The sequence below is a fragment of the Aplidium turbinatum genome, chromosome 5 (genome assembly GCF_918807975.1).
Source record: "Aplidium turbinatum chromosome 5, kaAplTurb1.1, whole genome shotgun sequence".
Taxonomy (NCBI): Eukaryota; Metazoa; Chordata; class Ascidiacea; order Aplousobranchia; family Polyclinidae; genus Aplidium; species Aplidium turbinatum.
In genome coordinates this window covers 4,261,745-4,276,559 of record NC_137476.1, presented here as the reverse complement: position 1 = coordinate 4,276,559, position 14,815 = coordinate 4,261,745, and the positions used below count along the sequence as shown (strand labels likewise).

General features: G+C 37.0%; 1 protein-coding gene across 1 annotated transcript; it reads left to right on the top strand.

Annotated features, from left to right (window-relative positions):
* The first annotated feature begins 1,350 nt into the window (after positions 1-1,350).
* LOC145770264 (uncharacterized) lies at positions 1,351-10,397 on the top strand. The gene is made up of 11 exons (XM_082581862.1): positions 1,351-1,414; positions 2,943-3,052; positions 3,361-3,452; positions 3,934-4,067; positions 4,880-5,060; positions 6,123-6,250; positions 6,831-6,995; positions 7,480-7,779; positions 8,487-8,792; positions 9,907-10,016; positions 10,244-10,397. The coding sequence occupies exons 1-11, from the start codon at positions 1,351-1,353 to the stop codon at positions 10,316-10,318; spliced, it is 1,665 nt and encodes a 554-aa protein (XP_082437988.1). The 3' UTR covers positions 10,319-10,397.
* Positions 10,398-14,815: the final 4,418 nt, after the last annotated feature.

The following is a 14,815-nucleotide window of genomic DNA, read 5'->3' as shown; positions in this document are numbered from 1 at the left end:
GAAGAGAGAAAACTTTTATTTCGTTTGTTGTGAAAATAGTACGGTACAAGAATAGTCAGTACGAGGAAATGCGAGCATCTTGAAAACCAAGTTCCACAACAGACAGAAAGCAACGGAAGACTACAGTATATCAGTCATCGAGTCAGCTGCTTATCGTGTCCTAAATGCAACAGATGCCAAGCATCGTCAAACTTACATTTAAACTACATAGACAATTAAAAGAAAAATAATAATAAATTGTCGAACTTTCGCAATGCCAAAAGCATGCCTGCGTTATGAACACACAGCAACATGGTGAAGGGAACACGAGAAAGCAAGCTTGTTACAGCACAAACCAGCTCAGTGGCCGAGTGGTTATCGCCTTCGGCTCTGGTGCTGGTAGATCTGAGATCGATTCCAGGTCGGGTCAAACCGAAGACTTTAAAAACGATACCGATTGTGTTCTTTCTTGCATAACGTAGTGAGAATACATCGGGTAATAATGTGATAACATCGTAAACTTGATATAAAATTAAACATGAGCCCTGTCGCTAAAAGACCTTAGCTGTTGTAGAGCGACAATAAATAATATCATATCATTATTGTTTCAGCATAAATCCTAACATGCAGCGCACAGAAAAACACAACGAAAGCAAAACACACAAAAACAGCCGCACTCCAGGTTTCGCCAATCTGCAAAAACATTACGATGACGTGTGAAATGCTTTGTGTTGTGATAAAGCATAAAGGTCCCACAATCCTACTGGTTTTGTTTATTTTCAGCAGTTTATTTACATCAGAGACTTTACAAGTGACAAATCTTTTTTCTGTTTGTCACGCACATCATGTTAAAACCATGAGACTGATCAAGTTAAGATCAAGTACGTCACAAAATGTTTTTTTCTTTAACCTTTTTATAAACTTTCTATGTAAATTACTATTAGCTCGCTGCAAAAGATAGATTTAAAACTCAAAAGAAATCGTTTTAATCTTAATTTTCCGATTATATTTAAATTAGCAGGAGAAAGAATACACAAATCAATTCACTAATTTCGGTTTTGCCAGCAAAGGTCTTCCAAAAAATTGCGGAGTTGGTAACATGTATTTGAAGCTACCGAACAAACCAGTCTTTTTAGGGCATGTTCCAGGATTGAAAGACTTACCGATCGCACATGACAAGAGTCACCATACGTTCATGACGACATAATAGTAAGTGTCTGCTTTTAGGGATATTTTGAAACACCAGCTAGTTTCAAGGCTGCAAACGTAATTTTACAATAGAGAAAAAAGCTGTGATAAACTTATATAAGCAAGACGTGGAGCAAAAAATCAGTAATTTGGAAATGGCAGCGTTGTTGCAAGGATAAAAATATGAAACAATTGGACTTTATCGTTTTTGTTGCAGTGTTTAGTTCCATAATCCACATCAACCAAGGTAAGATATAGCCTATAGTACTATACAGGGCAGTTGAGAGGCCATTTTGGCCCGGTACCAATGACACCCTGGATCTCAAGTGAAGAAATTAGAAAAAACGCACCGTATCTAAAGAAATCGCCGTGATTTCTTTATGTTTCCCGACCCCTTGAAAATGTTCCGGGCTTCTAAAATTATTTCTGGCTTGGGGCACAAAGTACCACTGGAACCCTTTGTTAACGCTACTGGTACTACATCTAACATAATTAATAACTATAAATGTGTTGGGTTACCACAAAACTGAATGATATCTCCCTTCAACAGTATACATGGCAGTACTTCGGAACGACGATAGTAGTTTAAACATGAATAATTTTAACAGTTTTATCTATTGCGACGCTTTTCCTCTTGGTTGGGGATACACCTTTTCTCATACATGCAGACGGCCTCAAAATTTCTATCTTCAGCAAGGTTTACCCAATGTTGAATGTCAAAGTTGCATAACTTCAGTGATGTTATACAGTGTCTTTGAAGCGCTTCGTGGGGGCACTAACATTGCGGTGGCCTGTGAAAAACTCTCCAAATAAGGTGATCTTGGGGAGTCTGTGATTGTTCGTCCTGGAAACATGGCCGAACTAGCGTAGCCTTGCTGTCTTTCAGATATGAGTCAATGCTAGAGATAGATGCCTGTTGAAGGACTTCAGTGTCTGGGATATGTTTGCTCCAGTGAATGTTCAGAATAAGCCTGAGGCAACGCTGGTGAAAACGTTCCAGGAGTCGTACATGCTGGCGATATAGCACCCAGCATTCTGATCTATAGAAGAGAGATGTTAAAATGACTGCATCATATACCATGATTTTTGTTCTCTTTTGTTAGTCGTGATTGTTCCAAGCCCGTCTGTGAAGTCTTTCGAAGGCAGAGTTTGCTTTAGCCAGTCTGCACTCTATAGAGTCTATTTCCTTGTCAAATTAGGCATCTGAAGGTATGCTGCATACAGTACTACAGTATTGTTCGAATTAATTGAAACTGTCAAGAAAACAGGCTGAATTTGTGTATATTTAGCTTATTGCAATAATTTAACAGATGCATATTGTTTAATACCTAATGTGGCCTCCACCTTCTTTCAATATTGCACAAACACGGTTTGGCATAGATTCGATTAGTTTTTTGCAGTTTTCAAAGTCTTGAACGTAACTCATCTGGAAACGAATCTAGACCTACCTTCACGAGAGCGAAAGATAATAACCACTTGATCAATGATTCTTAATTCATTCTAGGCCTATTCTGCTATACAGTATAGGCCTATCATAGTCAAAATTAAAATAAAAATAATCACCATGCAAGTTTCTGGAGCATGTATATTGCTCGGGTCACAATGAAAGATTAATCCCATACTTGATCCAAGCATCGGGGATGATAAGATAAGGTTTTCATTATGCTTAGTCTTCGGCACTAACGAGAGTAAGGTTGCCAGTTTCTTTGAGATGAGAACATCTAAACTTTGGAAGCATAACTCAGTTAGATTCATACAACGTTGATTCAATTTAGGGTGTCAGCATTCACTCCAAGAAGAAGTCCGCTTCAAAAGAGCAGCCCGAACAGAAGCAGATGTGACTGCAGGACTTCGAGCTTATTTCACGGCGTGTATGAACTTTATGGTAAGAACAACGTTCCATAGTAAGGTTAAAATTTAAATTAATTTGATAAAATTTTTGAAAATTATCATTGATCAAAATATCAATAAAGCTAATAAAAGTTCTTGAAGTTGTTTTTTCATAATTCTCACATCAATATAAAATATATACATCTGCAGTTTGGTCTTTTTAGAGCTTTTTCGTGTATGAAGTCACACGCTAACCTACTCGAGCTATCGGGGCGGAATTATAAAATCTAATGTAAAAGATCAACTTGTCCATGACCATGAAGCCATTGTCCACTGAACGTTAATTGATCGTACTTCGTATAGGTTCCCAATTCAAACTATGATTGGTCAGCAACTGTGGACTATACTGTGCTAGAGAGCTTGTGGCACTTGAACACTGGAGAAGTTTATTGCAGGTATCACAGCATAGCAGTAGAACCACATATCTTAAACTGTAGGCTGTAACCTATTATATAGCCACCTAGCCTAGGCTAGTTATAAATAACATACTATTATTAATGAAAATATTGTTTCAACACACATCATTATTTTTGTAGTAGTAAAGCAATCAACATAGTATCTCGCATAACAGTAGCTTTTCGCACTTGGCAGAAAAGAATTTGAATTTAAAAAATTTTCTTAAAGCATCTGAGTAGAGTTTTCTTTGGAAAATTAAGAAAACCTTCTCAGATATTGTTCATCATGCTAAATATTTCAAAGACTTATTTCACAGCATAGAGCAAAAAACTCTGTTGTAGGGATTGTAGGGGTTTTTAGGTGTAGGGACGTTGTAGGGACTTTTAACATAGGCTTAGCCTTCTACAAACAAATCCGACAAATTGTTTTATTTTTCCTTTGATAAACTTAAGTTCTTTACTTTAAATCGGATACTTACAGCGCCTCTGGTGGTGGATCTACTCGGGAGTGCTGGCAAGAAAAAATAGCTAGCTACCTTGTCCCGGAATCGAACCTGTTGTATCCTGCTCGTACGTGCATAGCGCATTACTCAGAAGATCAACCACTTGGGAAAAGTAGGAAATAATTCGCTGACATTTGCAACATTTATATAAAGAAATTATAATAATTCTTTAACTACTTTTTTTAAATTAACCTAATCTTGAAACTACTAAAAATGTTTTTGCGTAAGAATTAAAACGTTGAATAAACTGATAAAACACCTTCCTGTTTAGATATGTTTATGTCTACAAACAAAATGTGTAATTAACCAAAACGACTGTTCTATATTTGTACAATGGTCCCTTTTTTCCCTTTTTCTGCTAACTGGACCTTGTATACTGTATAGCCCTATACTTACCTTTTTTTGACTTGTTCTGCGTTCTTGACCAAATTTACAAAAGCATTTCAGCATTGTAGCCCACATTTACCGATCAACTGATCGGTATGGTAGATTTAGCTATATTTTTGTTTTTAAACAAGAGTTTTGGTGTGAAGTGATTATCTTGATAGAACACGTAGTTCATACCTAATTTGAAATTAGACTGATTATCATTTAAGTGCTTGTTCATTTGCAAAAAAAATATCCTATCGGTCAATTGACTGGTATGGTAGTTCTAAGATTAATGAAATAATTTATGAAGATTATTTTAATTTTACTGTTTCTCAGCTATACAGTTAGTGTTGCACTAGAGACTGTGAAGCAAAGTTCAGCATAACGCATGCCTGAATGGATATTTTACAATTCTAGGAAAAGGATTGTTAAATAAAATGTCTCCAAAGCATAATTTACTTGTTTCTCTGGTTTTATATCCTTTTTAGAGTTAGTGCTTTTGTCTTTAGTTACTGTACACGTTTGCTCTTGTAAATTAAATATTGTACCTCACAGATCGCTACCAGCATTTGATCAGTCGGACTAAACGACAAATCCCCACTAAACCCAGGCACAACTACTACGAGAATGAGCTTTCCAGATACGTTGACTGTGTGACAATAGCTGAGCCAGGAATAATGCAAAGACCTGATTTCGAAAGATTGTCATTTTTTATACAAAACGACACAAGAGATCCGTGAGTCATATTGACATTATTTAAATAGCTTGGTAGAGGAAGTGTGGGACGTATGGAACGCCGGGACCTATGGAACACCAGATTTGCTCCCAAACCAAAAGTGGATTTTAAAAAATATTTATATTTGGAAACACCGTTTTGACATGTAAGCAGAAATCAACTTCAAAAATTCTGGAAAAGGTTGTTTTGAAAGACGCAAACGCTTTTTTATGTCTTTGAGCTTGAAAATGTACCTTTGAGGTCTAACTTTGTAAGAATTCTTCAGGAGTTTAGGGCAAGCAAGACTCTTAGCGCAGAATCTCCGATGAAACCATTTATTTAAACAGTATATAGACAAGAATGCAGCACAGTGAAGTGCATCATTTCAAATTTACAACCAGTTATCTAAACATCATGGCTATGTGGGACCTGTGGAACACTGTTTCACATAGGTGTTCTTATGTGTGATCTCTAAGGGGCGCTATCATTATTCTGGCTGGATTTGTCATTTAAATGGTAAAAAAACTAAGAAAGAGACACTGCGGTTTTAAATGAGCTCTGCATACAGTCGTTGCCGAAATGTTACTGTTCAATGTGAACCCTATTACCCAAAATTTGTTAGTGGCAACACTGTTCAATATATAACGTTTGTTGCATAGTGTTTCTACTGAAAACTTCGAAATAAGGAATTCACTTTGAAAGGTGATATCTTGGAAACGCCTGCACTTCAGTAAGAAAGTTTGGATTTGGAGGGGTAGAGTTTTTAGGTTGTTTAAAGTTAAAATACAAAAGTTATGACCATTTCAAAAAAAGTGTTCCATAGGTCCCACACTTCCCCTACTTTGTTAACTTCTTTTTCTTTGTTTTACTATGGCATGACAGCGATACAGCTAGCTAGATGACATGTAGATGTCAAATTGACATGAAAATTTCAAAAAAACAAACTAAAAATAAAGAAATATTTAATGGATCATATCTGTTTTGATAAACGCATTGCTTTTTAGATATGCTCTCAAAGTTTTGTTGCTGTCGCTGAAGTCAATTTATCATAAAACAATACTAAACGGTGTCATATTGCTTCAGATGCGACGCTGGACCGGTTGAAATGAGAACGGCCCCTGTGTGGCCCCACAGGTTCGTAGCGCTGACGAGATCGGACACTCTATTGCGGAGGCAACTCCGGTTCTGTGGAAGACAATTCTTTCCATCTTGTAAGTACAACCTAAAAATCAAGAACGAATTTTTAATTTCCTAATTACAGTATTAGGCTAAAAAAGCTTCCTTGATGCAGCCAATGTTATACAGTCACTATGGGCCACTCCACAGATAAGATTGTTGTCAACATTTGCACCACAAACACAACTTAGCTATAAAATAATCTTACAAACAAACTTCTTGCTGATAAAATAACCTCCGAGCTAAACCAAATAGCAGTTATGTTCCAAATTGAGCTTTGATTTTTAGCAATATCTTAATTGAAACTTCTAAAATAATAATGACAGTGATCAGGCTCCAGAAAATGTAGACGATTGATTGGTTGATTGATTGATTGAATGATTCTTTATCCTCGGACTGGCAAAGCTTCTTTGAGAGCTTAATCCTGGCAGTTTCGCACACTTGTGGAGGCTTCACATGCTATACTTGTACTTGTGACAATGGAAGAATATTATATTGCATAAGTAGTTAAGTATATTCGTAGTAGCTGAATCATTTTTTCACATCAGACAACACCAATATCTTACGCAAAACATATTACTGTACCAAGTTTGTGTCAAAAGTTTTGTTTCCCAGCTTCGTATTGGACCTCTTGGAGTAGGTTTAGAAAGTGTGGATCAAACTGTCTGCAATCTCGAATAAGAACGTGCCGCTCCGGATCTAATTCAAAAGTGTTTAGCAACGACTGCAAGGGGCCTTCTAGAGACACTCGCTCATGTTCCGGGGGGTTGTGTAAAAACGGTAAGTCATCTACACATGGTTCTGTGTAGTTTTTAAGTAGGTTGTTTAGCCAACAAGAAGTTAACAGCCAAAAAAATTTGTCTGGCACAATAACTGTTAAAACTATTGTATATTCTTTGGTAGGCTATATGGTGAGAAAAATATTGAAAATGTTGCTCATTTGGCTCTTTTGCTATAGATATTCTTCCAATGCACAAACCTTCAAATACGCCAGCAGTGTATCTATAGGCTTTGCATCTTCAATTATGTATTGTGTGGTGCTATCTATTGACACTACAGGAGTGTTACTAAAGATGAAAATGGCGGACACGCTTAGTTAAAGTAAATAAAATTTAATTTACTCCAAATGCAAAAAGTCTCTTTATAGGCAATCGAGTATTTCGAAAACTATATGGTCATTAACTAGATGTTCTACTTTATACTTTATTGCAAAAAAAGACGAAAACGGTTTCGTTTGTGAAATGTGTGATTATCATTTTTGCAGTTCAATTCTGGACACAATGGAGCGAATGGAGTGCTTGCATTCCACCTTGCGGTGAAGGAAAGCAAACACGATCTAGAAGATGCCTTTACTCGAATAACATTGAGGGCAACAATTGTGAGGGGAGTAGACTTGACACAAGGCCTTGTCGTGGAAAAGGACGATATTCAGAATGGACAAAGTGGGATACTTGCACTAGCCAGTGCACGCAAGAAAGAGTGAAAATCTGCGAATTAAACGGAGAACAATTTAACGTCATACCACAAAAGCGTTCATGCAAAAATGGAAGATGCCATAGAATAGGTGATTTATTTATTTCATAGCATAAAACTATAAAAGAAAACTTGTTGAGTTGGTTTGCATATTTTTGAAAACGTATGTTTTTAATGTGTAATGTTACAGCGTACCATTACAGCACAAGCATATACATTTTCAAGTTTGTGCAACGCTTTTACTTCACGTTAATTGTTCTGAAATCATCATTGCCTACTGCAGACTATCTAAAGTAGGATATTTATGCCCTAGAAATAAACTATATTCAAATCTTTCGATAAAAAAATATCTTTTTTTGCCAGTCCAAGGGGTGTGAAAGTGAATAATGATACAAAAAATAGTGAGTCTTACACAAAAAATACTTATGATGAAATGGCCAGATGAAAAGGCAACTACTGGACAATGTTAACGCCCGGTGTTTTATAGTTTTGAATATTACGAACTCATCAAAACATAAAGCGTCAAACAAATCGTTATTTTTTTCTTAGTTTTATCGTTTACTTGAAATGTTTTACTCATAAAAACTATTTAAGATTTTTTTCTGTTTTGTGATAATGTAACGTAATCTAGACAATATGATCATAAAAATGCGATACAAAGTTCAACACAAAATTAACTTCCACTTAGAATATACTTTACAAGCAGTTGCTTATACAGAAGAGCAAAAGCACAGAAAGAGTATTAAAACATATAAAACAAAATAACCTACATATTTATATTTTAACACACTTTTTCAGAATCGTTATGGAGTGCATGGGGTACCTGGGGTTCATGTTCGGCTGGTTGCGGCCGAGGAACCCAAACCAGGTCAAGAACGTGCATGTCACGCCCAATCGACAGTGCCCAAAGACCCAATTGTCGTGGACCACGTACGGATCGGCGCCCGTGCACAGGAAAACGCCTATCAACTTGGAGTAAATGGAGCCGGTGTTCCATACGCTGCAGCCGTACGAGGTCCAAGTCTTGTCTGGGTTCAATTACTTTTGACCGGGAAACAGAATCTTGTCGTGGAGGGTCGTGCCCCCCCAGGAGGTACAGTCGGGGTAAGTGGTTGCTGTATGAGTCCTGCTCCAAATCATGCAGAAAGCCAAGTTAAAAGACGTCATGGCATTTTGTCGTGAAGTCGGAATTAAAACAAATTTGGCATGTCTGGAGTCGGAGTTGTTAAAAGAAAAGGCAGACTCCGACTTAATGCAAAACTACAAACATTAAATTTTTGTTTGCAATCAATTTTCAAAATAATGTTTTTCATTCTCTGTATTGCGCTCTTAAACTTTTCCAGAAAATAGAAGTGCTTGTTCTTGTTAGTTTTTGTGAAAATTGCCGTTTCAATTTCGATCACAACGTGGAACTAAATTAAAAAATAAAATGAATAAAGAAAAAAACTTAAACGATCTGACAACTCTCATACATCTGGCAACACTGAACTCGAAGTCGGAGTCGGCCCATTATAAACCGAGCGGTCGGAGTCGTATATTTCTGACACGACTCCACAATCCTGGTTACGTTATGATAACAGTATCAACAATAAACATTACACAAGTTGTTCTCAGCCTTTTTGTCTTGGTGCACACAAAGCGGTTGCGGACCCCTAAAAAAATGTTTCGTAAGTCTCGAAGCGACGCACCTACAACTGTTGTTGACATTGACAAAGTTTGGTTATAAACTAGATTTACTAATAAATTTTCTCTTTTTTATTTGTAATCAATATTTCGTTGTAAATCAAGTTCAAGAATTAAGTTGAACATAGGCTTACATAGCTTGATCAAAAGATTTAACTGGCCATGTTTAACTCTTTTACATAAAAGTTGTTTAGTTAGGAAATCTTTGTGTGAAGCCTTTTGAAGTTTGAAACGATGCACCAGGGTATCGCGTTACACACTTTGAAAACCACTGTAATACCCTGATAAAGCACAACTAATTTTTAAACGTCGTAATTTATCAATCATGTTGCAAATTAGAAAACTTTCACAGACCTCCTGAAAACGTTCCACGTACACCTGGTTGAAAACCGCTGCATTAGAGTACTGCACTATTTCATTCTTATTGATTTATTTTTCGTAACCACGCATGTATCACAGTGGGGTTTCAGAATCTACAACATCTTCTTTGATCTCGTTACTGATAACAATACCGAGAAATATCCTTATATTTCAGGTAGACCTACTTCTTGGAGCTCTTGGTCTTCCTTTGGAAGATGTCAATTACCTCGTGGCAACTCTTGTGGATTTGGAACACAAGAAAGAACTAGAATCTGTCGAAATCCCGTAAGTGGGTCTTACGCAATGTGAGCGAAGAAAGTTTATCATTAAAGACCTAACCAAATAAGAATGCATCTCTCGTTCCAGACGAAATCTTCTTTAAACTGATTGTTCGCAAACAGTTGAACAAACAAAAAGTATTTATAATGCAAGCGATAATAATTTTTTAGACGTAATGGATATTGACTTGATTCTTGTACTTTCAATACAATGTTCTATTTTGTTTCACACAGACTCGTTTTACCCGATGCAGAGGACGCAGTGACGACATACGATCTTGCAGGATACGATGTTTCATTGTTGCGTAACCTCCGTAAAGAAGTCGTTAAATGAAAGTTGGCCGGCAGACCACGTGACCACTATCTACTTTCAAACAAACAGAAAAATGACTGGTCTATGACGTAACTGTCTAATTTTGGTTTAGTTTAATAAATTTGAAGATTTCACAAATGAGCGTGGTAGGCAAACATGCAGTAGAAAAGTTCTCAGATTAAGTTAAACACTTTTGTATCAACATGCAGTATGCAGTGGTAAGCTATATGCATTATGCAATATATGTTAACGACACCTCGCGACCAACCGCAACAACTACAGCTCGCGACAGCACCTCGCGGCCGCCTGTTAACCGCACTCCGGCACCTCCGGGGAAGGCACAGCTGTAACCGCACCTCCTGGCTGGGGGGAGGGCACAACTGTTTAGAAGCCCAGTCATTTCAGTCTGTTCAATGTTTTTTGGCTGTTTAAAAAAGAAAAAGTTTCTACAAAACCTCGATACTCATTAACTTAAATGACGCAAGGTCGTATTTACTGCTTGCCAAGCTCCCGGCTGGGGACCCACCTCCGTCTAGGAGCCCACGCATATTTAGTTCGTGCAGCGTTTTGCGGCTTTTAATTTTTCATGTAACATTTAATGCATGTAATTTTTGTAATGTATGAAGGTTGGTATGTACTTTTTTCTATCTTTACAAAACTCTCTCGCTTTCTTTGCTTGCTCAACTACATTTTATTCACTTAACCAACGATATTGGGCAATTGTCCTATTGGGCATGCATAGTTTAAGCAGTGGATTAAGGGGGTACAGTAAACTTTTTTGTGTCGCACAAAAACTAACAAATTAATATGCAATACTTCGAAGTAAACACTGCTTACTCAAATGACTTTCGAAGCAATTTTTTTATGAATCTCCATTTTTTTTTCAACCTACGTAATACATTACCATACATCCTGGTTAAATTAGTATGGTTCATCGCCAGCATAGTCAGATATCTGACAAACTATGGCTGCCTAAAGATAGGCCAAACTTATGAAATTGTATTTTCAACTTTGTTTGTAGCAGGCTGCAATTTTTAAATTTCGGCTTGACAAAACGTTTACCGGACTGCAGATGGGATAGTTCCAACATTAATTTTGCTCGTTATCCCGATTGTTCAAATGGAAAAACTAAAGAAGAAAGTTGTTCCAAAATAGATCCACACAAATATATGACAATGTGAAAAAAACCTCGAAATATTTAATTTACATTGCGTGGTAATCTCTAGCTTGTATCAGCAGTGCGCATTTATTCTTGACTTCATTTCCGAATTAGCAAAACTTAATCTTGGAAATTTCCTTCTGTCTAGCCGATTGTGGCCTAATCATAAATTGTGACGTAACAGACTATGGACTTTTAAAATCGCATATCTTTATGTTTGTTGCTATTTGTGACGCATCTCATGTTAAAACCATGGGATTGATCAAGTACGTCACAAAGTATTTTTAATTCAATCTTTTGTTTAAAATCTTGCATGTCAATTATAATTAGCTCGATTAAAAAAGAGGTTTAAATCTAAAAAAAGAGTGGCTTTAATCTTGTTTTTACAATTGTATTTAACATTAGCACGTAATAAAACAGACAAAACAATTGACTAATTTCGGTTTTGACCAGCAAAAGACTTCCAAAATATTGCAAAGCTGGTGACATGCATTTAAAGCCACTAAAGAGAAAAAGTCTTTTCCAATTATTTTCCGGCAAGTTCTAGTATCACAAGACTTGTCCACCACAACATGATTAAAGTCACGATGGATGGCTCTCATTAAAGTCACGATGGATGGGTTTCATTAAAGTCACGATGGATGGGTTTCATTAAACCGGATATTTTGAAACACCAGCAAGTTTTAAGGTTGTCAACATATTTTTTCAATCGGGAAAGAAAAAAATGTAATTAACAGATATAAGCAAAACGTGGAGCGAAAAATCAGTAATTTGGAAATGGCAGCGCTGTTGCAAGGATAAAAATATGAAACAATTGGACTTTATCGTTTTGGTTGCAGTATTTAGTTCCATGATCGCCATCAACCAAGGTACAGTACTGATTTAACATTATTATTATATGTAAATGTCTTACGCTAAAACAAAACTTACTGATATCTTCTCACAACCATCGAGATCTTTAGGATCTGAGTAAGGGGACAAACGTGAATCAAAAGTTGGAGTCTGATGATTGGCTTAGTTTAACAAGGTTATTATAGGATTGATATAGGTTTATACTAGCAGGTTGATTTTCTTTAAATTGAATATACAATCTAACCAATAAAGTACCCCTTAGGTGTAGGCAACGCAGCGACGTCGCAGTAACGTTTATGGCATATAGAGCAAACTGACCTTGAAGTGCCCAATTGGTCTCCCCTTTGTGATGCTTATGGGGTATTCTAAGGGCAAAGCGCAAGTAGCCATGGAACAGTTTTAATTTTTAAGTTGCTTCGTACCAAAGCCGTGTTAGAGGCAACTCCTTAATCACAAACAAACTCAAAGCAGTGACAATCAAATATTGACCGGATGTAATGAAGCGTACATAATGAAAATGGACCCAGACAGCAAAATCTGTCATTTTTACATTGATTTAACGTCTGCAGAAGGTAACTAAACATAAAAATGACAGCTTTTGTTGCTTGGGGAATAACACTCTTGGCCAGGTGTGCAACATGGTCATAAGCTTTTCCTTTAGTTTGTAGCCAAGCCCGCAACCAGGGGGGGGCATTGAGGGCATTTGCCCCCCCCAAAAATTTTTGAAAATTTTTTAGGCGTTTTATGCAGTATGAAATGTAGGCTACTATAATGGACTATACACGTACAGCCATACTGTAGACTGCAGGGGTCACCAACTGGCGGCCCGTCACGCTGTATCGCTGCGGCCCGCGGAAGGTATCAGCGTACAAGTATAACCAAAAATACTTTTCTTGAGGAGTTAAAGAGCACGAAGGCAAAAAATACTTTCCGGAAAGCATATTTTCGCTTATATACGATTCCACCGACCGACCAATCAGATTATAGTTCTAGATGGAGGTTTCTTACAATTATTCCAATGCGATGTCCAGCCACACTGTCCCAGTGGTTGATTAAAACGTCTGTTTTCGAAATTGTCTGTGAGCATAATATAGGGTTGCTTATTTTAAGTTTGCAAATGTCATGTAAACACTAGTGTGCGTGTCACCGTTATTGTGTTTCTCGAGCAGTGTTCTTTTTATGCAAGTTTTTGTTGGCAAAATAGGTCGGTGTAGCCCAGTGCTCTTCAACCGGGTATACTGTATACCCAAGTGTATACCAAATCAAAACTAGGGTATACAGCTGGAGAGGGGTATACGAAAGGTATACAGCTTAGATCTGTGATAGTGGAAGTCACAACAAAGGTACGGTGGTTATCGCGAGGGAAAGTTCTTTCCCGTGTGTTTGAACTTCGCAAACAATTAGGGGCATTTTACACTGAACACGGTGACCCAAGGGCTTCCAAGTTTCGTGACATATTCTGGATTGCAAAATTGGCATATATGGCGTCGATTTTTGATCGTTTGAACCAAGTGAACATCAGTCTTCAAGGGAGAGGGGTGATATATTTCGGTCAACTAGCAAGATCAATGCGCTGATGATGAAAATTGCACTCTGGAAAGAGAATGCTTTGTCGAGGAACTTCAATGACTTTCCTGTATTAAGTCAATACATGAAAGAGTTTAGCTGGGAGTTCGAGGACGTTTCTACTGAAGATAACTTGTCTGCCCTTATTGTTAGTCACCTGAAATTACTTGCCGACAATTTGACTACGTATTTTCCTGAAGATAACAAACAATGCCTGGAAGCAACTCATGGATTATCCAACCATTTAATGACGAACCAACTGAGGATGAGGAATTATTGGAACTACGGGCTGATTTAAATCAAAAATACCGTACTCTTTTCGAGAAGTGGATTACACAGAATGTTGGGTTTCTTATTTTGAATTTCCCGAATACAGAAACTCGCGCAAAAAGCCATTGATGTCTTGGTGCAGATGCCTACCACTTATTTGTGTGAAGAAGGATTTTCCAGTCTTGTTGAGATCAAGTCAAGCAAACGAAACTCGATACTTGACATTGATTCTTCAATGCGGGGAAGAATAGAGAAAGAGCTAACACCACGTTCTGTCCAACTTGCCGAAACAATGCAACAACAAGCTAGCTATTAAATCAACTTCAATTTTGACGTTTTTTACACTTTTGCATGCGTAGTTTCTTGTGCCTAGTTCAAGACTACTATAATTACTTTAACAAACAATTAATTAATTATTAGTTTTTTTTACTTCCTGTGCACAATTAAACATTGCTATTTGTGAGGTATACAAAGTTATTAAAAATTGAAAAAAGGTGTACCACGGACAAAAAGGTTGAAGAGCACTGTAGCCTACCAACTCAATTTATAATAAATTGGCAAAATATTATATATAAATTTAAAGACTTTTTCTGATTGTATAATGAAAATATTTAGCTTAGTACTGCAAAAAGTTTTTTGTTTTTAA